Source organism: Mus caroli, unplaced genomic scaffold, assembly GCF_978045245.1.
Source record: "Mus caroli unplaced genomic scaffold, Mus_caroli_1 scaffold_16, whole genome shotgun sequence".
Lineage (NCBI taxonomy): Eukaryota > Metazoa > Chordata > Mammalia > Rodentia > Muridae > Mus > Mus caroli.
Window position 1 is genome coordinate 25,568,663 of NW_028227271.1, and position 25,979 is coordinate 25,594,641.

A 25,979-nucleotide genomic window follows, 5' to 3' on the forward strand; every position below is an offset into this window, starting at 1 on the left:
TACGTCATGAGCTTTTATTCTTGCTCCTAAGTGTTACAACAGGAAAGAAAACGATGTCCCACCATCTTGATGTCAGGGAAGAAGTGGAGAACCAGAGAGGGGAAAGGGACCAAAGTCAGCCACTCTCTGTGCACACACACACATGGCAGAGGCAGAGGAAGACTTTAGGGTCCTTTAATCCCTAAATGGGGGCAGCTGGTATGGGCTCAGCTCACTAGAAAGTTCTCAAATGTCCAGCAAGGGCTCCGTTTGCCTTGCCGATACCCCAGGTCCCAGATGTGTGGCCTTCCTGAGACAGGCATCTCCCCCCACCCCCATGCACTTCTCTTCCCACTGTGTAGAGAGTACATATACATGAGCTCCTACAGAGGAAGAGGGCAGCCTGGCCACTTGCTGCTCATTCTTGGAGCCTGGGCTGGCACAGGGCACAGGGAGCCCCATTTCTTGCTGCCTTGTTAAGGAGCTTTCCCCGGGGGGGGGGCGCTGCTCAGGCAGGAGAGGAGGTGCAAGTGCTTGGGAGAGTGAGAAACATCTCCCAAGAGTGCCCTCCCTGGGTACACAGCAGTCTGCTGTGTATGGAGAGCTGGCCTTGCTCTGGCAAGAGGCAGGAGGCAGAAACAGGGGTCCATCTTTCATCCCGTGACTACCCTAGCTCTGCTGGCCAGGTAGCTGGTGTCATGGCTGAGAGTCTGTCCAAGCCTAAGTCCTGTGCTACCTTCAGGCTTGCTGTGGCCTCTAAAGCAGCCCTCCTGGTGGGAACAACCTGGAGTGTCCTCTTCTCTCATTTTTCTCAGCCGTAGGTCAGACCTGCCAGCCATAGATACTGCTACAGCTTTGAGGGTCTGTCTCCTCCACTCATCTTCTCAGGCCAACACCCGTGGGAATTGTGCTAGCAGTATCCTCAGAACCTTCCAGCTTGGTCTGTCTCATTCAGTCACCTGATCTCCCAGCTCCCCCTGGAAGCTGAGCTGACCAAAAAAAGCCTGCTGGGCCGTGACGTTTCCTATCCGAACTCTGCATTTTGTAAGACCCAGAGGAGGGCTGTGTTCAGCCAAGGGGTTTGTCTGAAGTTTCCGGGGCTCCAAGCTCGATGTATGCTGATACTTGTCCATGGCAGAGAGGCCCTGACCCCAATGTAAGGGAAGGAAAACTGAGCTAGAAGCCCCTAGGGAATCCATGATCCTCTGCTGGGAGGGAGAGGGTGGGATACAGGCTCTAGGCTGGCTCATCTCCCCATCCTAACCCTCAGCCACAGTGGTCCCGGAAAGAGCTTTATCAGTTCTTCCTGGCAGGCTTCCCCATGAGCTCTGGGCCCTCCGAGGATCCACATCCCCCAACAGCCAGTTCCAGTGATGGAGAGGGGCATGTTTGCGAGCAAGAACAGGCACAGCGGGTGAGAGGTGTGTCTCTGTGTCTCCAGATACCATAGGTCCTGCGAGGTTGCCAGCACCGCCTCCTGGAAGTTTACTACTTGCCAACAATCTTCTTTTTCCGAGCAGACAACAGGTCGTAGAAGGGGACTCGGGTGATGCTGGCCCTAGGCGTAGGGAGGAAATGAGACTTCAGGGCTTGGGGTGGGTGGCTCACCCTGCTGCACAGGAAAGGCCAGGGATGGATGTAAGGAAGATCACCCTGCTAGCCATGTCCCAGAACTGATAGTGGAGCCAACTGGGTCCCTCACTGATGTGCGGCTCTGAGCAAGCGCCTGCCATTTCTGGGTCTCTCTGATTCTTCACATTCCTTGTCCAGTGGCCACTATTACCTTCTAGCTGAGAGGGCTCCCACTCGCCCATGTCTGCCCTGTAATCTATATCCAGAGTCGCCCTCCTCCTCCCTTCCCTGTCCTGTTCCACCCCTGTTTCCAAGCTGAGCTCCTGGCAAGCATCTCTTGTCTGCGAACCCACCCCTGAACTTCTTCCTTCTGTGTTCCCCGGCTTTGGCACGGTACCTGGCTCAAGAACATGCCTACTGATGGCCACCCAATAGGAGGGGAGATCTGGAGCTTGCCCCTTTATAGACAAGGAAAGAAGACCCCCCCCAAAGAAGTCAGAGGGGGACAGGAGATGTCCAGTGTCCCCGCTGCCCCTCACCTGATGGCCTCGATCCACTGGTCGCGTTCCTCGGCATTGGCAGCTGAGATGCGGTAGGATTCGTGTTTGCCTTCTACCACCTTGCCGTCCCCGTCCGTCTTGCATGCCTTTATCTTCTGGCCCCGGCAGCTGGGGTTGTACAGCTCCAGGCAGAACTGTGTGAGGGTGAAATTCGGGGGAAACGCTAGGGCACTCTTGAGGGGATGAGGGGGGGGGTCAAGGAAGCAAGAGCAACTCTCCCGCAGAATGCCCCTCCCAAACGGCTCAGGGGGAGAGGAAACTGTGCCTACTATGTACCTAAAATCCCATGTAACAGATCGTGTGTGTGTGAGAGAGAGACAGAGACAGAGAGAGAGAGAGAGAGAGAGAGAGAGAGAGAGAGACAGAGAGACAGAGACACAGAGAGAGACAGAGACACAGAGAGAACCAAGGCTCAGAAAAGAGCTGGGGTTTAGAAGTTCCCCCGTTAGCGCCAGAGTCAAGCCCCACAAGACAACTGAGGCTTGTTCTTCCCAATGACCCTGACCCTCCTGTGTCCAAAGCTTCAGGAGAAACCCCTCAGAGTGGCTGGGCCTCATGGAGGGTCCCACGCAGGCCCCCTCCCTCAGGGAATCCCCAGCTGGACTCTCACCGGCTTCTTGGGGTCCTCTACCTTCTGCACGGAGAGGTTTTCCAGGGGAATGATCCCCCGAGGTTCTTTGTCCTAAGGAAGTGAGGCCAAGGGCAGGAAATAAGCTTGGGGCCTCCTCAGACCTCTCTGCACACTGCCTAGCCACAGAGCAGCTCAACACTAGAGCCTTGGTTGGGATCTGGAAGGCCCGATTAAAATGTCTTTTCATTTTTATTCTATGTGTGTGGGTGTTCTGCCTGAGTGCATCTAAGTGTGCCACATGTGGGTAGCAGATTCCCCCCACCCCCACAGGACTGGAGTTACAGACAGCTGTGAGCTACCACCTGGGTGATGGGAATTGAACCCAGGTCCCCTGGAAGAGCAGCCAGTACTCTTAACTGCTGAGCCATCTCTTGACCCCCCCTACCCCTCTTACAATTTTTTGTTGTTGTTGTTTTTCATGAAGGATCTTGTTCTGTAGCCCAGGTTGGCCTTGAACATGTAAAGATCCTCTGCCTCTGCTTTCTCGGTGCTGAGATTATGCATATGAGCCCCCCATGCCTGGCCTTTAGGAACTCCATCTTTGAACAAGATTTTTGTTTGTTTGTTTGTTTGTTTGTTTGTTTCAGTGCTGGGAATTGACCAGAGCTTCACACGGGATAGAGCCACACTTTAACACGGCCCCAGCCCAGGAAACCCAACTTTAAGCCAGGGCTCTCCCTTGTCCACCCCTTTCTCTTTGCCTCTGAGTTTTCCACATCTGTGAAATGGGCACATGGGGCACTGAACCCTCTAAAAGAGCCTAACACTCTTTTGCAGTGCCAGGGGCTGTAGTGTCTGGTTGTGGCTGGTCGTGTCCTAGCCCCGCCTCCCCACACACTCACAGTGGTGAACTCAAAGTAGTAGAGACAGTTGTCAGTGAGAATGAACCAGCGCCGTTTCCATGTCTTCACACGGCCCCCTGCAAGAGGCCAGGCATTGGGGAGAGTCAGCCTTCCTCCTCCTGAGCCACCAAGTTCCCCCAATAGGACTAGGCTTCCAGATCCGTTCTTTCTGTACCTCAAGTATTGGCAGCTCCCAGCACCCCATCACTCCTTGCATTTGGATTCCCAGAGATCAGGTAGAGGGGCAGTGTCACTGTCCCCCTGCTCTCCCAGGCCACTGTCACCTAACCTCGACTTGAACCCACACCCAGACCCATGCTTGCTTTACGTGCTTGCAATGCTTAATATAGACTGGCAAGTTGACAGGATCTAGAATCATCTAGACAAGCCTCTGGACAATCATCTAGACATGTCCGTCCACGCGAGGGTTTCCAGACTGAGTTAGCTGAGGTGGGAAGACCCCCTTTCAATGTGGGCAGCAAGCAGGGGCGGGAGTCCTGGACTGAAGGAGAGACTGAGCCAAGCGCTGGCCTTCATTGCTCTCTGCTTCCTGCCATGGATACAATGTGACCAGCCTCTGCACGCTCAGCTGGGGGGGCGGGGGGGGGAGATCTTCCTCCATAAGTTGCCTTTGTTGGGTATTTTGTTGCAGCACCAAGAACAGTAGCTAACACACTCTAGCTTTCATGTATCAGGCAGGGGAGGGAATGAGAAGGAGAATCCCTATCGCCATCCTCCCTCTCCTGGATGGCCACTGGCAACCCCATTTTATAGATGAGACAACCAAGGCTGGAAAAACCTAGGCCATGTATTCATGCCCCTGTGCTCTCAAATCCAATGTCCCTGTCCTGGAGCCCAAGCTCTCAGCCTTGTGGCTATGTGGCCAGCACTCTCTTGGGTCACTGCCTCCGCAGTCTGAGTGCAGAAACCAATGCTGAAGGATGGGTTGTGAGCTCCCCGCTGAGGCTCTGATGCCCCCTCTGCTATCTGGCTTTGAGACCTGGAGGTTGGAAACTGGTGCCTAGGTTGCAAAGAAGCCCCAGAGGACTATGGGAGGAGAGGCTGGGGTGACAGACAGAAGGCTTAGTGGGCATCTGGGATATGGGTAAGTCTGCCACTGTCTAGGTACACAGTAAGTGATGGAGGCTGCCCAGCCTGGGCCCTTCCTCCAAGATGAGGTATTTTTCTTCATCTGCCTTGGCAGACCTCAGGCCTTGCCTGGCTGGCCATGCTGGGGAGACTCCTGGGAGTGTTTGTAGGGAATGAGCTGGTTGTTTCTGTCAACCATCGGAGCAGCCACTGCTGTACTTGGCATGGATCTGAGTTACAGCCGTCCTCCTCCTGCTTCAGGGACACCCAGCCCTTTGCTGCCCTAGCTAGACAGGACCCTTGCTGTCTCTGTGGTCTTGAGAAGTGGCCCTAACCCTGCTGACTCTTGGCTTCTCGAGAATGACCACCCAAAGGTTCGGCTGTCCAAGGACCAGCACCTCATGGTTAGCAGTCCTGAGCAGAGATGCTCTGCTAGACTCTCCTTTCCATCCCTCTGGGAGAGAAACATCCATGGAGCCCCTACCTCCCAACATCCCTTAGCACCCCCTCATTTCTCCTAAACCCCCAAGACAGATGGATGGGTGGAAGGGGAGGTGTTTTTAAATATATATGGGTGGGTGGATATATGGATGGGTAGATACATGGTTGTGTGGATATATGGATGAGTGAATAGTGGATAAGTGGATAGGTAGATGGAGGAATGGATGATGAGCAGGAGGATGGATAGAGGAGTGTGTGGATAGATAGGAGGGTAGGTGGATGGAAGAATGGGTGGGTGGATGGATGAGAGGATGGATAGGGCAATGGGTGGGTAAATGGATGTGGGTGGAGGGGTGGATAGATGGATACTGAACGGGATAGGCGAATAGATGGATAGATGAATGGGATAGGTGGATAGATGATGAGATGGGTAGCTGGACAGATGAGTGGCTAAGTAGATGAATGAGTAGGTGGATGAGTAGATAGACAGGACAATGGGTGGGTGGGTAGATGAATGGGTGAGTGGGTGGGTAGACAGGAGTTGGATGGGTGGGTAGATGGGTGAATGGATAGATGAATGGTTGGGCAGATGGATTAGTGGGCAGATGGGTGAATGGGTTGATGGATGGGTGGGTGGATGGATGGGTGGGTAGATAGGTGGATGGATGGGTGGGTGGGTGGATGGGTGAGTGGGTGGACAGGAGATGGATGGGTGAATAGATGGGTGAATGGAGAGATGGTTGGGGGTAGATGGATGGATGGGGTACATGGATGGGTGGGTAGATGGATGGGTGGATAGGTGGTTGAGATAAAGGATAGAAAATGTAAGAAGACTGCTGGGCTGTAGGTTGAGAGACCCAGGGCTGTGCAGATCCACTCCTGGTGTGTGTGTGTGTGTGTGTGTACCACGTGTGTGCAAGTGAGCATATTAGATTATGTGAACAGAGGTCTCACCCAGCTTGAGTAGCCAGCCTTCACGGTCGGGGTTGAAGAAGGTGTGGGTGAGGTCACCGCCATCATCCTCAGGGATGGAGAAGGGCTCACTCTTGATGCTATCAAACAGGTTCTGCCAGAGAGAAGGAAAAGGATGGCTTCGGTCCACAGAGTACGGGGTCTGGACGTGCCCTTTGGCAAGTTAACTGTCTCCTGGGAAAACCTACTCCCAGGCCATTCTGGTGACCCTTCCCCCAAGTCCCTGTCTCCTCAGGTGACTGGCCATACCCAGAGCTTGTGTGCCTTCCCCTGTGTTGCCCTTGGGCAGAGTAAGCAGTGTGGGTGCCTTAGGTTCATATATAAGGACCTGGACACACATTCCTACCCTCCCTGGGTACAGCAGCTGAAGTAGGGACTGCTTCGGGCAGGGCTCATGATGGGAGATGCCCCTCTTCTACTTAGATAGACAGTAGAACCTTCTAGATGGCACATGCTGAGGTGAGGCTAGAAGAGGCCTTGAGGAGGAGGGGACTGAGTGCTCCAGGCTCAGAAGCCCAGTGTGGGGTGCTGACCACAGTGCCTATCTAGGGTGGGTTCTCACTGTAGGGATTGGGGTTTAGAGGGTGGCCGATGAACTGACTTCAGTCCTCTGTGGGTGACTCAGCTGCTTACATACGCAAGGAATGACCCTGGAGGTTTGGGAGCCAGGGCTAAGATCAATCCTACTCTAGGGAGAGGTGTGGGTGCAGACCCACCAGAGTGTTTTGAATATCCAGTGGGCACTGTGCTCACCCAGCTGTGTGACTGAACCTATGGAGGTGGGGCTGGACCATCCTCCAGCTGAGCCTTTGTGTCCCCTCCCAATCTCACTGTGCTATGGGGGTGGGAGGAAAGTGGGGACCAACATTTTGGCTGGAGTAGGGGCAGGACTGCATGGGGGTGAGGGTGAAAGAGGCCTTACCTTGGGGATCCCCAAGTGGCCTGGCTGGTGGAATGAGTGTCTGGGACAGGAAGGCCATAGCAGCAGCTGAGCTGTCAGCTCAGACAAGAATCAGGGAGCCCAAGGAGGCTGCAGGGCGGCAGACAGGGTTTCAGCCTCTGCTAAACCCACAAGGGTACCTGAAAGTTTCTGCGGTCACAGTAGCGACATTTGTATTCTGCCTCACAGAGATGGTGTAACACGCCTACACTTCCTGTGTTTTGAAAACACCCTGAAGCCCCTCTCTCTGAACAAACCACTGCATAGAGAACTTCAGGGCCCTGGGTGACCCTGTGCCCTTTTCCTAGGATCCCCCTCCCTCTTTTATCTAGGTTACAGTGCGTTGGGTACCCAGCTCCATCCCCAGGTCCAGGGAGGAACCTCCATTTGGTTGTTTAGAGCCTTGTATCCTATGTGCTATAGTAACTAGTTTAGACAGAGGCATATGACCCCCAGCCAGTCAATAGGAATTAACTCCAGGAGTTTAGTTTTCCAGGAGAAGCTGACAGCCTGACCCTACTTGGGTATCTCTGCAGTAGACAGGGTCTTCAAGATAGCCAGGGTGCCGGGTGGCCTTGATGCGACATGCGGTTCCTTCAAACCATCAAGCCTCTGGATCTAGCCACACCTGAAGCCAACAGTCTGAGGGAAAGGGATCCCTGTTCTTTTCAAATCAATCAATCGATCGATCAATCGATCAATCAATCAATCAATTGTATGCATGTTTGTGTGAGGGCGCTGGATCCCCTGGAACTGGAATTACAGCAGCTGTGAGTTGTCATGTAGGTGCTAGGAATTGAACCCGGGTCCTTTGGAAGAGCAGTCAATGCTCTTAACCGCTGAGCCATCTCTCCAGCCCCATCCCTGTTCTCTCCAGTGATACGAGTTGTGATTCTCCCAGCCAGTGTGGCAGGACAGGAAGGCATGAAGAAAGGGGTATCAAGATTTACATATAAGGGACAAGCAGGATGGCTCAGTGGGTAAAGGCCCTTGCCGTCAAACCTAATAACCTGACTTGGAGTCTTTGGAAGGAGAGAACCAGCCTGTGCGAGTTGACCTCTGACCTTCACGTGGATAGAACCCACAGGAGACGAACCTCCATTTCCAAACGTTAGAGAGGACATTGTTTTGTGAGGGACCCAGGAGGGTGAGCAGTATGGGCCTGTGACTTTTGACTCTCAGTCCTGCCCCGGCTCTCTAGGCCTCCTCCCTTCTCAGAGATGCCTTTTTCTTCCTTAGGAAACTCTATTTCCATCACTGCCCATATGTCCCTGGTTCAGTTCTTTGTCTTAGGACATGAGAGCCCGGACATCTCAGTGGGTGTCCTTTGGAACCCCGCATCTGTGACAGCGGAGGTAGCATGCTCAAGCCCTCTCTTCACAAAGCCTTAGTCTTTGCAGGAGGCAGACACAGCTTAAGCTGCGACTCTCCTATCACAAACATGATGCCTCAGATCAGCTAACTCTAGTGGCACCCTGTGACCTTAGCTTGACCCTGGGGACAGGGGTGGGGTGGGAAGAAACAGTGACAGCATCCCTAGGACACTGCCTGCTCTGGCAGAGCTGGTATTCATCTACTGCCCCTGTGTCCAGCTCCTACCTCTGCACCTAGAACCTTGTAAGTGCTCTGTCACAGCCTGCCTGTCCCCTACACACCTCCCATAGCCCTTCCTACAAGCATCCGCTCCAGGGCTAGGTGACCTTGGGCCTTGGGGGGCATGTCTCTGTGTAAATTCACTTCTGTCTCTTGGTGTACCTAGAAACATTTTGTGGCTTCTTTGGCAGTTGAGCAGCAGTGGTCCACGGAGAATGAAGGGGCAGTATGGCACTGGGTTCTTGCTTTTTAAAAAAAAATGTTAAAATGAGGCCCAGGAGAAGGTGAGAGGAGCCTGGGTCCCCGTGGCTTCCTTATGAAAACCTGGGATGGCTCTCAGTAGGGCTGGGTGCTCTAGAACACCACTGGGGGAAATTCGAAATCACTCCCCACTCCCTGTGAGCTCTGCTTACTCCTGCCTGAGGGGCTCCAGAGCCCAGCTGCAGGCTGAAAGACCGGCAGCCATCTGGCTGAGGCTCCCGCTGGCCTGTGCTGCTGACCAGGGTACCTGACCCCTCCAGACGCCCAGACAGACCGGAAGCAACATGGAGGTGAGTGGCTCTCACTTCCATGATAGTTCGAACCTGGCGGCATGAGGCGGGGGATGATGTAGTAAAGGCTCTCTGGATGGAAGGCAACAGGGGTCAGTCAGGGGGAGACCCCACACATCCAGTGCCCCCAGGAGGCTTTTGGTTCTGTCCCTAAGCATGATGCCTGCATTGACTATGTGTTCTAGCCTGTACTGAGGGCTGGTTTCACTTCCTTTCATTTCTTTTTGTTTTGTTGTTTCCTTTGGCTTGTTTATTTTGAAACGGCATCTTCGCTTACCCAGGCTAGCCTCCAACTTGCTATGTAGCAAGAATGCCTTTGAATTCCTGATCCTCCTGCCTCTGCCTCTCCGGTGCTGGATTATAAAGCAAGCGCTAGGGACTGGGCCCAGGGCCTTGTGCAAGCACACTTGGCCAGGTTTTGGGGGTGACACCTTTGCCTGCCCCCCCCCACTTCCACCCAAGATGGCAATATCATGTCTCTCTGTGGTAAAGGGCTCATGGTCAGCGTGGGTGATGTCAGTGAGCTGTGGGGGTTGAGTGTGGATGTGAGTCTCGTGTGGATCCCTTCCCACCAGACCTTGGGCCTCTAGGCAGGGACCTGTGTGGAGTTATTCCTGGGTCCCTGTGCCTAGAACAGATTTTGGTGCAGTGTGGTGAGGATGACCTCCTGTTGGGATCAGGGGACAAGAGGCTTGGGACTAGCCTAGCTGTAGAGCTAGCGGGGACTTGTGGGAGACTGGCTTTCTCCCACAAGACTGGGTAGAGCACCCAGCCAAGCATTTTCTCCCCATGGCTTGCAGAGAAGCTGAGACTCAGAGCTTAGGAGGTACTGTCTTCATTTACTGGGGTGCTCAGGATGGAGCCCTATAGTCTGTGTGTGCCTTTGAGCCACACACTAGGCCTAAAGGACCATTTTGGGCAAGTGTGTATAATGGCTGGCCAGGGTTCCCCCAAATCTAAATCTGACAGGACTTAAATCTGATGATCCATCCGCCAACATCCTTGTTGAGATGAGGCCGGGCTGAAGATGCCCACGTTTGATAGCCCACCTCACAGTAATGACTAGCCTGGTGAACCTCTGCGCCCTCTACCTCCGCTGTATCTCAGAGGTTTGGGACTCCCGGAAGGTCAGTAAGGGAGAGGTGAGCTCACCCGTAGCTGCTCCTCAGGCAGGTCACTGCCGCTGTTGATGCCACGATTCATGGTCACAAAGCGCTCGAAGGGTGGTCTGTCCCGCACGTTGGGGTTGTGTAGGCCGGTGTTGAGCATGATGACGGAGAAGGACAGCACGTAGCAGGTGTCTGTGGGACCTAGCACTGGTCACAGTTCTGGCCCAGGTTATTGTCCCAGTCCTGGTAAGGTCCAGCCCACCCCTGGCTGAGCTTGGCAGACATTCAAGGCCCAGCCTCCCCTCCTACTCTTGCAAACCTCTGCTGCTGCTCTGCCCCCCTGCGGCTTTGCCCTCCCTCCTTCCCTTTCAGATCCTGCTTTTGCCGTCAGCCTGCAGCCCTTCCAGGCCCGCCTACTCTGTTCTCTGCCTCCTGGGAACTGGAGCTCATTGTTAGCCGCCCCGTTAGTTAGTAGCTTGTTCTAAACTGCTTGGTAACCTGGACGCCTTTTTGGGCCAAGCTGCCAGCAGCCTGCTACAATGTACAGATCTGTGAGCAAGCTTCCGGGCGGGGCTGCTGTTCTGAGGATCTGGAACCTGACAGGGAGCCAGTTCCCAACCTCTTGACCTGTGCTCAGCTCTCTGCACCCACCCCCCAGGCCCGTCCTGTGATCTGCACCTCCATCTTGAAGACCAGACACTGAGGCACAGGAAGTTGAGTCACACGGTGACTCCAGGTGACACAGTGGCAAACTGATGAGATGGTGAAAATGCCTTCCATTCTACATAGCCTGCATGACTGGATTGATTGAGACAGGGTCTTACATGAAACCCAGGCTGGCCTTGAACTAGTAGCGATCCTCCAGCCTCAGTCTCAGCCTCCCTAGTGCTGATATTATAAATGTATGGCGCCACTCCTGGCCTTCCACCAGTGTTTGTTGAGCATTGTATTGTTCTGGGTTTGGGAGTCGCAGGTGAACATGGGGCTGATGTGCTCCCTGCCTTTGCTAGGGCTGTGCTCCCTGTCCTTGCTGGGGCCGTGCTCCCTGCCCTTGCTGGGAGTTTAAGTGTACAAAAACCAGCAGGCAAGCAAATGCCAGTTCACAGGTCAAGGCTAAGTACATCAAAGGCAACAGGGCACCTTTGTCCCGAGCACAGCAGAAAAGGACCAGTTTGACTGAGGACAAAGTTGCTTCCTGTCTGACTCTGGCTCTGTGCTTCCCCAGGGACAATCTGCTGCTGTGCTTAGACCCCATGCTGACAAGGGGATTTGAGGATGCTGACAAGAGGGTCCAAAGGCCTTGTGCATTTAAAGCACCAGGGACACAGCGAACCCCTCTGAAACTTGGCTTGTGGTATGGTGGCTCCTCCCTCATCCTGTCCCTATCTCAATATTTGGTTACCCCTGGAGACACAGGTATGGTTGACAGAGCCTGGTGATCATCTGCTCTGCCCTTTGCCCCTTGTCTGCCCTTCCCAGAATGTTCCATGCATTGGGGCCTTTGTTTAAGCAGAAACATTAAAGCATCTCCCCCTTCTAACTTCTTAGAAAACTCCTACTCATCCTTCAAAACCTCACTCAGACTTTGCTTCCTCTGAGAAGCCACCCTGTTCCCCACATCCCAACGCTGCTCTGTCTTTTCCTGTCCCCTCTCCCCCGACAGACATGGAGGGTTCAGTAGAGGCCTGAATGGGTGAAGTGGTTGGGGGACGTGAGGAGCTCGTCACCTGTGGACCGGAAGACTCCAGGGTTACAGAGGCAGTAGCGAGCAGCGAAGGCCTCCATCATGCGGTCAATCTTCTGGGCCTCACCCGGCAGTCTGAAGCTCCACAGGAACTGCCTAGGGGGGACAGGGCCATGGTCAGTGAAGCAGGTGGGGCTCTCAGTGGCACCAGGCGGCAGTGAATGGGAACCGGTGACCACTGGGCTCGAACATGGGATGGATGAGTTCAGGTGCAAAGGTATCAAGAGCACAGGAGGATGAGGAGTCGTCCAGAATACTGGTATGGAGCAGCAAGCTCTGGCTGTGGGGCCCTTGGCAGCCCCTCTCCTCCATGGGCCTCCCTTTCCCTGGGACCCAAACTTCCCCTAAATTCTGGAATGTGGTGACTTAGTGTCAGCTAAGTTCTCTTATCTGCTCAGGTCACTTGAAACCTACTCAGCAAAAGCTTATTGAATGAGAGAAAGAAAGTAAGAAAGAGAGAAAGCAAGAAAGGAGAAAAGAAAGGAAAAAGACTGATAGATGATAGATAGATGATAGAAAGATAGATAGGTAGATAGATAGATAGAAGGTAAATAATAGATAGATGATAGACAGACAGACAAATGAGTGATTCTTAAGCTCTTCTTCCAGGAAGCCCATACAGCTCGGATAATAGTAGCCTCTTCATGCTTAGCCTTGCAAACTCCTACTCATCCTTCAAAGCCCAGAACAAATCCCCCTCTTGGGAGCTGACTTCCAGGCCTTCCCAGCTGCAGCTGTAAGACTCCCTAAGTTGACACGAAGTCTCACCAAGACTTAAAGCTGACATATGTGACACCAGCTGTGGCCGGTTACAAGCCCTTCCTCCTATAGTCCTCTTGCCCTCCCGACTTGGTCCTGATTTCCATGTTACAGATGAGAAAATAGAGACACAGGGAACGCTCCTTCCTTTCCTGGTTTTTGTTTCATTTTGTTTTATTTATTTGTTTTTAAGAGAGGGTGGCCCACTTTAGCCTGGGACCCTCTGTGTAGCCCAGGCTGGCCTAGAGCTCAAAGCAATGCCCCTGCCTCAGACTTCCAAGTGCTCTGATTACAGGTGTGAGTACTGGACCTAGCTTTGAGGTGTCTCCTTTGTGCCTTGCCCTGGGTCACATGGGGACTGAGGGGCAAAGCTGGGTTTCAGAGAGGATGCTATGGGGCCCGTGCCACTCACGGGGGCACCACACTGTGCTCACGGATGGGAAGACACAAGTGGAGGCAAGAGCATTAGAATCAGGCGATCGCGAGCCATAACAATTGTGTTCTACATGGAGCTGGACACAGGGAAATAAAGCAAATGTGTGCTAGCCTAGAAAGTGCTAGAACATGGTGCTAGACCCTCAGATGGCCGTGAGGAAGGGCAGTTGCAGATATCGCAGTGGTGGAGCAATGAGAGGCAGCTGCAGGCTTCTATGACCTGGATTCTCCTGGCCTCACCTCTACAGGGCCATGGGCCTCTCAAGCTTCCTCCTCTGCATGCAGCCCTGGGTTGGACCCCCACCCCCACCCCTACTCCCTTCCCAACCCCTACCTCCAACCCCTCACCCTTACTCCCCCACCCCATCCCCATCCCCAACCCCAACCTCCCACCTTCATCCTGCCACTCCTATCCCCCCAGCCTCATTCCCATCCCCCACCCCCCACCACAGCACCTCCCTACACCACTCACCTGAGGGCCTGAACGAGGTTGAGGTTGGCAAACTCATGGCAGTCCACAAAGGCCTGTAGGACCTGCAAGTTGATGGGGTCCCTGGGGAGGGACGGGACAAAAGGGTACACTTAGCACCATGCCATGTCTGCCTTCTAGAGAGGGAGGGAGAGATGACATCCTCCCAGCCCAGTTATATAGTGGGGGCACACCTCTGTCTCTGTCTCTTTCCCTCTGTCTCACTCTATTGGACATGGACACGACGGACACCACACACACACACACACACACACACACACACACACACACACAGAGGCAGTGAACTCTGGGCCACTGAGTCAAGTTTTTTCCTTGGTCACTTCCTGCCTGGTGACCCTACTCCAGCCTCTGCACATCCCCCCCCTTACCCCTGCCTCCCGTTTCTTCATCAGAGGCAGGAGACGCAGACCTTTCTACTTCCTCCCTCTCCTCAGCTTTCAGGTCAGGAGTCTGTCACTCAGCAGTGTTTGAGGAGGGCTGGTGACTCACAGCCTCCTACACTGTGGCCCTCCCTCTACCAGCAAGAAGCTGGCTCCAGACACTCCTGTCTAGAGCCTCTGTGGATCCCCCTGCCTCACACCCTTTAGTCCTTCCCCCCTCTCCATCCTTCTTTCTCTTCGACCTGCTGCTGGGTTGAGCTGTTCCTGCCTGAGGGCTTGGGTGTTGACTGTTCTCACAGCCTGGAATCCTCCTGTGTGCAGGCACGGCCCCCACTTCCTCGCCAACAGAAACCAGAGCCCCAGTTCAGAGCCCTCCTGTTCGCCTTCTGTGTACCCAGCCGAGCTCATTTCTGTTTCTCTCCCATGCAGAAAGCACCTGTCCCTGAAGACAGGGGTTTGACCATCTTGTCTTATACGGAAAGCATTTGGAAGAGAGCTCAGAGCACAGCAGGCACAAACAACATGCATGCATGAATACATGCATGCATGAATGCGTGAATGCATGCATGCATGAGTGAATGAATGAATGTTCCAGAGCCTGGGAACCAGTGCTCACCCCAAGTCCTAAGCATGATGGCTTCCCACGCACTGTCCACCCTGAGTGGTATGTTCACCCCCACACCCTCACTTCCTGCTCCCTGTCTGGGGAATCCTCTTACTTTTCCCCCAAGTAGGTGCCAATGGCTGTCTTGTTGAGACCGTCACCCTTGTACAGGAACTGGGCGATGTCCTGGACATCAGAGGTCAGCAGCTTGTGCTCAATGAGATACTGGATGCCCTAGAGATAGCACAGAGTTCATGAGCAACCCCCCCCCCCAGCATAGGCACCTGGTGGAGGAGGGGGTAAGGAGGGGGACCTGGTGTTTGGATTCCCTACAGCCTGTTCTGGCATGGTGTTCTCGAGCCGCCTTTGGGAGGCGGTAAGCTCCCCACCTCTGGAGGCATGCTCAGGGAGCTAAGTGAGGCAGTGCTTTCCGGGGTCCTTCCAGCCTGGCACACTTAGACTGCACCCTCCCGTGGTTGCTGGAAGTCACAGTTCTAAGCCTCAGTGAGTCAGCCTCTCATTTTATTAGCGCCCCACTCTTATTATTCTAAATAGTTTCATTTCACCGCAGTAGCAATCTACGCTCATTGTGTAAAAGTCACACAGACCAGCTGAACCAAAAGGGAGGTGACTGCATGAACCCCACCTGGGAGGTAGCCAGCTTCCATGGCAATGACCTTCGCTGCTCTTCTCTAGTGGGTGGGAGGGTGTACCCCACCTCCTGGCACTTTGACTCCAGCTTCGCTGGGCACCCTGTAGCCAGAGCTGGCGACATATGTGCTTGTTTGTAAGAGGACAGGTAAGTGGAGCAGTATGGTCTAGGGCCCGGGCCTGTGAAAGGCGAATACACAGCCGAAGCAGTCTCAGCCAGGGCTTGGCATTCTCCGTGGCTGCTTGGACTCTTGCCCTAGTGTGGTGTGTGGCTTCCTCCTGTGGCTGTCCCTGGTGGAGAGGAAACCCATGGCCACCTGGCAGAAGGAAGGGATGCTGGCTGGCTCCGAAGCCATGGGCAATGAAGCCCATTCCAAAGTAGGGCATGGAGCCAGGGATGCAAGGGCATTGGTCCCAGGCAGGGGACTTCACAGCCTTCCAGACTTTGGGCTGTGGTGTTATGGAATGAACAGAGGCCCAGGGACCAAAGGCTTGTCCCTGTTGGGTGGCTTGCAGGGTCAGCCACAAAGGTGCCCAGAAGACAGCTCCTCTGGGCACCTTGGTGAGACCCATGTCCTCCTCCTGTGGTCATCCAGATGCACACTTTGGTGGAGTCCATGTCCCCTCCCCTGGATTTGTACCTTAGCAGGGTCCATGTTGAATTTCTTTCTCCCGATGCACATCTCCTTCTCTTTCTGTGCCATCCGGCTGTGAACAAAGGCACATCAATACAGTGGCTCTGGATGCCACCGTCCCCCATAAGCCCCGAGGGGGCCTTCCTCAGGAGAGCCAGCATGCCCTTGGAACTCCATGTGTAGCCCCGCCCCTGGACCACATGAGAGAGCAAGAACAGGCTGAGAGGTGTCAAGGGGCAGGGTAGCTGTAAGCTGAGCACTGAACTCTGGGCCTCCAGGGAGCCCAGCAGAGCACCCTGGGGAGGAGACAGGGGCATGGTGGGACCAGTGAGAATATGGGCCCCAGAGGCTGTTCCTGAATATGAGTCTTGCTATATATACTCTTGAGCCAAGCCACGAGAGCGATTCTTTCATTTCTCTTCCCTCCCCCAGGTCTCAGTTTCCTTCTCTGCAAGAACCACCTGCTGCCCTCATGCAGGGTGTGTGTGTGTGTGTGTGTGTGTGTTCATGTGTATTCATGAATGTGCATGTACACGAGTCTCTTGAGAAGCAGGGGTTTTGGAGGCTGGGTGGGCTCCCGGCAAACCAGGTGTAGTTCAATAGTTCAGTGTTCTAGGGTCCTAGCAGGCATGTCCAGCCTGCTGGCTACAAGTGGCTGCTGCATCTGGCCCAGGAGAGCTATGAATGCCAACCAAATACATAACTTACTTAGAATGTTAAAAGATTTATTCTTTTTTTTTCAATTTGTAGCTCAAATGTCATTTGTGGTTTTACAAGGACAATGTCAAGAGGGTTGGGTCTAGGAGATTGTGTGGGAACCCAACCTTCTCCTTACACAAATGGGGAAACTGAGGCCCAGAAAGTCGGCCCAACCTGAGAACAAAGAGCCAGCAGGGACTTTCTTATGTGAGGAATGATGTGGGCCTGCAGACCCACCCTTGTCCAGGGTCAGGGTCAGGGGTTTTTGCCCATCCACTTCTAGCAGCCTCTGGCCAGTAATGTGCAGGCAGTGCTGTGGGGGAGAGAGGTGAGAGCTTGGGGGTTGTTTGAGAATCAATGGGGAGTGGTCCAGACAGTGTGTATGGGGCTGTAGGCATCTCCTTGGGTCCCACCACCATCCATGGCACACAGGGAGTGCCCAGGAATCGTCTTCCCACGGGCCAGGTCCCTCACCTCTCCTCGGTGCTCTCAAAGCAGTCGATTTGGGCAAACACATCTGCAATCTCATCCTTCAGTTTCTGTGGACACACATACAAGGGTCAGCCTGGAGGCCCCACTCTGCTTAAGGTTCGGGGTCCTCCCTCAGCCTTCTTGGCCCCACCCCCTTTCTGGGCCTTTTTATCTTCAAAGTGGGAACTCAGTCCCTCTGTGTGGCTCTTGTGCATGTACCAGCCCTCATCTCAGGGGTGGGAGTCCCTGTGCACACACCCAACACTAGTTCCAGCTTGCTTTTTCTGCCCACGTGATCAGGAAGTCTCCTGCACGCTGTCCCCACCAACAGGCCCTCACTCTACCTGGCTGGCAGCTTCTCATAGCAGCATGGCACTGCTCTTCCCTGGTCAGAATTCCTCTGTGGCTCTCCGTGGCCACCCAGGGCAACGGACCCCACTTTTTGTCCAGCAACACATCTACCCAGTCACTTGTCGGTAAGCGCCTGTCTGTCATATGTGGAGTGCTATGGGTACCCCAGTGCATGGGCAGCACAGGCCTCTCAGGAGCTGTGCAGTTCATTGGAACAGCCACAGCCGATGGGGCATTCACAAGCCTGCAGAGCAGATTCTAGGTCTGTGCTGTTCCCAATTCCATCCAGGGCTTGCCCAGTACAGAGGAGGGCCCCTCCCGCAGCTTGCCCACCAACCACATTTGCTGGACCACTCAGAGAGTAGCTCTGTCCTGGTACCTCCCTGCAGGTAGTAAGTGAACAGGGCAAATGGGCCAAGAGGCAAGCACCCTCTCCCCACAAAATGAGGAATACTGAGATGTGGTACCCCTGGGCTGTTCCTAGGAATCAGAACTGGCATGGGACCCCTTGCTCTGAGGGCTGACAGATCCTATCCCCAGGGATCTTGGCTTAGCTTCCACCCACAGGCATAACAGGGACACCCTCACTAGTGTTAACTGAGGACCTAAGTGCTATAGCTATGGGGCCACGGGTCAGGGATGAATAAGGCCCGGGTTCTGTTTTCATAGAGCTAGAGTTTGGAGATGTTGGGGGCATGGGTGCATGGCAAGGGGGTGAGGGGGCAAAGGAGAGAGCTAAGCAGAAAGTGACCACAGGGATGGCTGAGGAGGAGCCTGACACATGTATGTATGTACTCAATAGGATGCTAGCCGTGCTGGTGGTCCCGTGTGGAATCAAGTGTGCAGTATGTCAAAGTTTCAGGCAGCCTGGAGGAGGAGGAGGTAGGGCCTTGTTCAGGAAGACGAAGGTGTAGGAGTATGAGGAGAGCTGAGAGGAACCCCAAGTGGAGGTAAAGAAGTGTGCAGAGGCCCAGAGGCTGGAATGAGCAAGGTGAGGATGGATGGACCTCAAGAATGGAGTCCTGTTTCTGGAGGCCACTGATAATCACGGGAGTGATCATTTAAGAAACCAGTGAGCTCCCCAGAGCTGAGCCCAGGGTGGGTGTGATCTTATCCAAAGGATGGGTGTGACCTTGTCCAAAGGACACAAGAGGGAGGAGTCACAAGTTTGCAACCTGGTCTGCTCTGGGCCTGGCTGCTGAGCCGGTGTGGGCAATCCCTGGCGGGTTCAGCCTACTTTCTATTTTTGAGGTGGGATTAAGACTGGGGCTCTGGGACCTAGGATTGAGCTGAGAGGAGACAGGGATCTAGGACTCAGGGTTGGGGAGTTGATGCTTGGATCTTGAGGGGAGGGGCTGGTGTCTGGGGCTTTGGGGAGGAGAAGACAAAGTCTGGCTGGCTTTCTGAACATTTGGTCGGGAGAGTGGGAGATCGTGTTGAGGGCTGGCTTGTGGGCGTATGTAGTTTAGCCATTAGTATGAGTGTGTGTGGGTCTCAGTGTGAGCATGTGTGAGTCTGAATGGGACCAGGTATGAGTCTGTTGAGTGTGAATGTCTGTGGGTCTATGAGTGTGAGCATATGTGTGAACACACCTGGATGTCCTCCAGTAGCTGCTTCCTGTGCCATTTGATCTGCTGTAGCTCCTTGGCCTCCCCACTGCTGAGCTCAGCTGGATCTGGGGGGAGAGAGAGAGAGAGAGAGAGAGAGAGGATTGCTTGGTTCTGCATCTCAGAGCCCCTTCTAGGGAGACCCCTGAAATAAAGTGAGACCCATGATGCCGGTGACCCTTGCTGGTACCACTGGAACCTGACTGGATGCCACCACCGCTGAGAGGCATCCTTGGACGTCCTTCTCTAGAGTGGCCCCACTTCTTCATCATAATTCCTTTTACTCCCTGGAGAGAGATTTCCTGTTGCTATTGTGGGGTCACCTGGCCATACCTAGCTGCAAGGGAAGCTGGCAAATGAGCTTCATTAGGGTGATCTTTAAGTTGTAAGAAGGGAAAACAGAGCCTTTCCAACTTCGGCCTAGCAGAATGGCTCCCACAAAGAAGGGTGGCAAGAAGAAGAAGGGCCACCCTGCCATCAGTGAGGTGGGGACTTGAGAATATATGTTCATAAACGCATCCATGGAGTGGGCTTCAAGAAGTGTGTCCCTAGGGCACTTGAGGAAATCTGGAAATTTGCCATAAGGGAGATGGGGAGTCCAGATGTGTGCATTGATATCAGGCTTAATAAAGCTGTCTGGGCCAAAGGAATAAGGAATGTTTCAAATCATATCTGAGTACGTTTGTCCAGAAAATGTAATGAGAATGAGGATTCACCAAACAAGGTCTACGCATTGGTAACTTACGTGCTTGTAACCACATTCAAAAATCTATAGACCACCAATGTAGATGAGAACACTAAACCTGCTGAATGTCAAATACAGTGGCAGAACTGCCAACAAAAAAAGAAAGAAGAAAAAACAGAATTTGGGGGCAGGGTTGGCACAACCTCAGTCTATGTTCTAAGACACTGTAACTCAGATGTGAGAAGTAAACTGGGACCTTGGATTGGACTGGCTCCCAATCCCATGCTGTCCCATCATCCCCCAAAACAAAGAGAGACCCACAATGCTGGAGCCACACCAGGACACTGCACACTTGTCCCACCTACCATACTTCAGTCAGGACCTCCATGGAGCCAGGCACAGTAGCTCATCATACTTGTAATCCTAACATTTGGGAGGTTGAGGCAGGAGAATTACAAGTTTGATGCCAGCCTAGGCTATAGGGTGAGATGCAGTCTCATCAACAACAACCAAAAGCCAAACAATCAAAAGCAAACTACAGCCAACAACATGGGCAGCTAAGGATCTCCAAGCCATTCCAGAAAGACCACGGTGGAGACCTTGGTCAGGGCACTTGATTCACCACTTCCTGTGGTTCAGGAAGAGAGGGTGTCCTTTAATTCCTGCTACCAGTGACTAACTGAGACAAAGGCCAAATGAAAGGACAGTGGAAAGGTTGGGGAGCAAGGAACGCAGGTTGGGAGGAGACATGGGTGGTTCTATGGAGGATGGCGAGCAGAGATTTGCAGGGGTCGTCAGCAGGCAGGCACCCAGGAGGGGCATGAAGACATCACCAATGACCAGCTCAGCTGACTCACTAGCCTCCTATGAGGCCACCTTGGCCCTGGACCAGCAAAGGAAGTAGCCATATGGCATGAGAAGAAGCTGGAGTCCTTCCTGGGTCCCCTGACGACCACCCATCAAGGTCCAACCAGCCGGATGCAGATACTGGCACTGGGCCATGGTTTCCCTTGGACTGGAACCTTTGCTCTCACAAAGACCGGCCAGTTCTTTATTTTTATTTTTGTGTTGCTAAGGATAGAACCAGAGGCTTTGAACAGGCCTGACAGATTCCCGACCACTGCGCCCCATCCTGTCCCAGCTATTCATGTTGGCTGGAGTCTGCACAGGTTCAGATAGATACCGTTCCTCTACTCAAAGGCTTTCAATGCCATGGGACCATGGGAAGCCCAGATCCCCTTCTTAGCAAAAGCTGTGTGCAATGGGACCTGAATGTCCCCATCCTTTGTCATCATCAAGGCCTGCTAGAGAATGGAGCAGCCTTGTGCGGATGCAGAGAGGGTTCCCTGCTTGGATCACCCCTCCAGGATGCACCATGCCCCTTCCCGTTGCACATGCAGCTGGGTGCGGGGCTCCTTAAGCTGAAGTGCAGGCCTGTCACCTCAGTGGGACTTTCTTTTTGTCCCTACAGGGGTAGAGATCCTGTTCCAAGGGGGCAGAGAGGAATGTGATGCAGGTCTCATGGAAGTCCAAGCTCTTGGATACCCAAGGGTCCCCCGGTCATTTAGTCTCCATGATTCTTTACAGGGGTAGTTCTCAGTTTAAGACTCGGGGACTCAGGGGGTGAGGTGACATATCCCAGGTCACACAACTGGGAAGGAACAGTATGGGATTTCAGTATGGTTACTGACACAGGCTTTGCCCAGGCAAGCCAGGTGTGAGTATGTGCGTGCGTATACATGCATGCATGTGTGTACGCATGCTTGTGTGTGTGTACATTTGTGTGTGCATGTGTGTGTCTGTGTTTGGAGAGTGGATGAGCATGTATGTCCACCCCTGTAGAGGTCAGAGGCTGACGCCACGTGTCTTCTTCTCTTTGAGACAGGTTTTATCCCTGGCTGTTCTGGAACTCAGTCTGTAGACCAGGCTGGCCTCAAACCCTACCTGCCTCTGCCTCCTGAGTGCCGGAACTAAAGGCGTGCACTGTCACTGACAGCATCTCTCTCGGAACCTAGACTGACTGGCTATCAAGCTGCACCTGGACCTCAGTCATCTCTGAGAATCCCCCTCTACCCAGCCTCATCTGCGCTCTAGGAATGCACCCCAATCCCAAGCACCTTGACAGAACCTCCTTCTAGCCTCTGGGCACCGCCATCGCCAGGTCTTGTCACTTTTCCTTCTGTGTCCATGCTCCCCACTGACATCCGACCACCTTGCTCGAGGTGGAAGCTGGGTTTCCCAATGCCACTCCGCTGCCCTCTGTGTGCTGGCCCTGTGTGCTCTCATTGCCCCTCCCCCTCGACTGAGGACCCACTGTGTGCACTGCTCCTCCTGTCTCTCAATCCCCCATGCTCTGAAGAGGGGATTTCTAACTCCCTGCTATAGGGGATACTCTTGAGGTTCAGAGAGGTTAAATGGCCTCTCTCAGCCAACGTAGCTGGTTGCAGTGGAGCTGGGGTGGCGCTCTACCCACCTGGGGCCAGAGCCTACAACCCTCCTAGAGCCTTGTGAAATCCACATGCCTGGGCAATCTGACCCTATGCCAACCACATCGGTGTGAAAGCGGTCACCTTCACCCCTGCCTGGTCTGCCCTCTGTGTTCCAGTCTCAGGCCAGTGAGTGCCCAGTGCCCACTGCCCGGCAGCTGCCACCTCAGCTCCTCACCACTTCCCTCTCACCCTTCCTCTTTCCCATCTTATTTTTGGTGCCTGCAGCTTGGTTTCCAGGCCAGCTGGCCCCAGTTCCCCTTTCCTGGTGAAGGGAGTACCAGTGGGCATACAGGGAGGGGCCTCCTGAGGGGTGGTTAGGTAGAAGGGGAGGGAGCTTCCTCTCCCTACCAGTGCGCTCTAGTGTTAGCCTGTCTGCCCTCATGCCTTCATCAGGCAGGGCTTTCTTGTGCTCAGGGCTCACCTTGTTGCAGGCCCTGGGGGAAGGAAGGGTCTTAACCTGCTTCCCTGTAGTACAGGTCCATGGCAGGAGCCAGAAGCAGCTTGGGAGAGCCTTTGCCACCATACCCATCCATAAACATCACAAAGGAGCCCATGCCTCCTGCAGAAGAGACCCAGCCCTGGCACCTGCAGGGCAGATGCCCACATTCTCAGAGGCAGACCAGGAAGACAAAGGACCAGCCGTTCACAGACAATGAATCTGAGGAGAGCCCCGGCCTCCATGGGCTTCTGTGGGACCTGGGTAATAGAAAGATTCCCCCCTTCCCTGATGCCTCCCCCAGGAAATCCCCAGCCCCCTTTCTCATTGTCCTCATTTGTGGGTATGACCAGGCGAGGATCAGAGTCCTCTGTCCCTCCACTCAGCACCCTGGAATGTCAGCCAGCTCCCCTTTGGCCATTTTGAAGCATGCCACAGGGCTTTTTGTAAAATGGATGAATAAATAATGAACAAACAGAATGATGGAGCAGTCCGTGGAGACCCTTTGCCTTCTTGTTGGCCTTGAACCTCAGCCTAGTCCCTGCGTCTTTGTGGAACTTAACTCACCCCCCCCCACACACACACCACCCAGAGAGACAAGGGAGAGGTTATATTAAGGAGATCTTTGGTGGCCAGAGCCACAGCCTCTTCTTATATCATGTCCTGTCAAAGCCTACTGTGTCCCGCCCATAAATAAATGGCTGTTGAAAGAGTCTGAGGGAGCCAGGTGCAGTGGTGGCGCACACCTTTAATCCCAGCACTTGGGAGGCAGAGGCAGGCAGGTCTCTGTGAGTTTGAGGCCAGGCTGGTCTACAGAGCTAGTTCCAGGACAGCCAAGACTACATGGAGAAACACTTGTCTCCAAATATCTAAAAATAAAGGGGGTGGGGATAAGAAAGAGAGAGAGGGAGAGAGAGAGAGAACAAACAAAAGAAAGAAAGGAAGAAAGAACCTGATAGGTTTCTGGAATACAGAACAAGGCATAGCATCTGGAGAATGCCCAGCACCAGTGGGCGGGGCTCAGCACCAGTGGGCGGGGCTAGTGGGTGGGGCCTGGCTGTTAAGGGTTAGGTTTCATTTGGAGAATGGTGTCACTCTGAACCAGTTATATCAACCTGGGGATCCAGACAGCCAGCAGCTGCTGTCCCTCAGAGCCCAGAACTCCAAGAGAACTCTCTGAGGGTACAGGGACATGGCTCCTCCCACAGCCCTGCTCTCTGCTCCCTGAGAACCACACCAGCCTGTCCCTCCCATCTCAGCTTTACAGCCTCCTTTTTCTCTGTCTCTCAGACCCACTGCCCTGGTTACTGAGTGAACAGGGCCTACTGTGCCAGGGCCTCACTGAATGAATGTTACTCCTTCAGGCAGTGTCCCCAGCCTCCATCAAACGTCACCAGACCTCAGGAGCTAAGAAGGCTCTGTAGGGCCCTCACAGGGTCTAGGCAGGTGTCACCACCAACAATATCCACCTTCATCAGAAGTCATTCTTCCCAGGTTCCTTATGGGGGACCTTCCCTCCTGAAAACTCTACCTTGGAACTCCCAAGAACTCTGCTGAGCCGTGTTGAACCCAGGAGGTAAGCAACCACTCAGATGCCTGTGGGACCCCGAGGCCTGGAGTCCAGCCCGGTGCCTACCTCTGCACACAGAGTTTGAGCTTTTCTTTCCTGGCCTTTTGGGCACGGCTGCCCTTGCTTCCCTGTTCTGCAGGAGGAAAGGACTGAGGCCCGTGGCTGGGACCTATCGCTTACCTGCGTGACACACATCCATTCTGAAGCCCAGCAGAAAGGTGGCCCAGCTGCTTGCCTTGCCAGCTCAGCTGCTGCTCTGGTGGGTAGCCAAGAGGACCAGTCATGGCCCCTTCCTGCCTGCCCCGCCCAGACCCTGTGGGAGGAAGTCAGCCCTGGCCACAGGGGCTGTGCGCAGGCTCCTGACACAGAGCGCACTTCCTAAAGGCAGTTGAGTTTCACCAGTTAGCTCAGACCCTGGCATCTGAATACTTGGAAAGTAGGGAAGCAGAAGGAAGACAGAGCTGGGGCGGGGGAGTGGGGGTGGGTGGATAAAGACAGACAGACGGATGGATTATGGGCACCCACAAGCTCAGTCACAGGGGAAGAAGGCCTAACGATGGACCTTCTCTGGGGGCGCGGGTCTTTACCCAGCAACCTCTTTAAATATAAGCCAAAAGATTTCCCAGCTCCTAGGGTCCTCTCTGAACTCTCTGGAATCAAATATCATTGAAGAAAAGACAAGTCATTCAAGGATGGGTGGGGGCTTTGCTTTTTTTTTTTTTTTTTTTTTCAAAGAAATGCCACCCCTCCCCCTCACGTCTCACAAAGTGTCTAATTTCCCTCTTTCCTCAGGCGGCTGGGAAACTCACCTTCCATGTGTATAATCCTTTCATGTGACTTTGTGGCCAGATCCACTTGTTTGACCCTCAGCATCTCCACTCAGGCAGGTGTCACCACCAACAGGGTGCATGTGACTTCGGGCTAGTCAACCCATTACACCGAGTCTCACTTGGCTTGTGTCCGAAGAGAGTGTGCACACTCAACCTTGGGAATGTAGAAAGAGCAGTGTAAGATTCTTGGAATGTAGTAGGTGTTCAAAAAATGATTTTCCTTTAGGCTTTAAACCCCCCTCCCCCATTGTTGACTGCTTCGTTTCTCAGGCCTTTTCTGGCGGGTTGGTTCAGATCCTGCAGAGAAAAAGGGATGGCTGACGGAAACTTTGGTCAGATGAGCGCTTATTCTTTGGAATTCAGGGCACATCCTGGCTCACTGATCTGTTTCCAATCTATTCAGTGAGGGCAAGGTCACATTTGTGTCCTAGTCTCTCGTAAAATGTGAGGAGAAAGGAGTGTTCAAGTGAGGATGAATTAATGAATGAGTGAATGAATGAATACACCCAGGGAAGATAGGCATGTAGTCCCTTCCTTGAGTGATGCAGACATTTCTGGCCTGGAGGTATAGGCCTGTCATCCTGGCTTCTTGGGAGACTGAGGCAGGAGGATTAAAAATCCAAGCCTGATCCAGTGAAAACCTGTCTTAAAATAAGAAACAAGAAGAAGAGGGCTGGGGACAGAGCTCATGGGTAGAGAGCTTGTCTAGCATAGCCAAGGCCCTGTACATGCACAGGCACACACAGAAGTGGGGTCTGTTCTTCCCCCTGCCTGGAGTCTGAGCTCAACCCTGTGTCTTTGACCCAGAGTCTAGCAGAGAGAGTGGTGCAGTTTTATGTATCAATAACAGGGGCCGCCCTGGAG

The 25,979-nt window shown here is 53.7% G+C and overlaps 1 protein-coding gene across 2 annotated transcripts; it reads right to left on the bottom strand.

Moving 5' to 3' along the window:
- Positions 1 to 24,573, bottom strand: Cyth4 (cytohesin 4). Of its 2 annotated transcripts, XM_021183213.3 has the most exons (13): positions 24,466 to 24,561; positions 19,091 to 19,173; positions 17,151 to 17,215; positions 15,984 to 16,050; positions 14,807 to 14,925; positions 13,690 to 13,770; positions 12,007 to 12,119; positions 10,323 to 10,471; positions 6,069 to 6,180; positions 3,585 to 3,661; positions 2,722 to 2,793; positions 2,091 to 2,245; positions 1 to 1,537 (listed from the first exon to the last, which is right to left on the bottom strand). In XM_021183213.3, the coding sequence occupies exons 1-13, from the start codon at positions 24,482 to 24,484 to the stop codon at positions 1,468 to 1,470; spliced, it is 1,182 nt and encodes a 393-aa protein (XP_021038872.1). In that variant the 5' UTR covers positions 24,485 to 24,561; the 3' UTR covers positions 1 to 1,467. The 2 variants fall into 2 exon arrangements, with proteins under 2 accessions (XP_021038872.1, XP_029325993.1); XM_029470133.2 differs by lacking the exon at positions 17,151 to 17,215 and having other exon boundaries at positions 24,466 to 24,573.
- Positions 24,574 to 25,979: the final 1,406 nt, after the last annotated feature.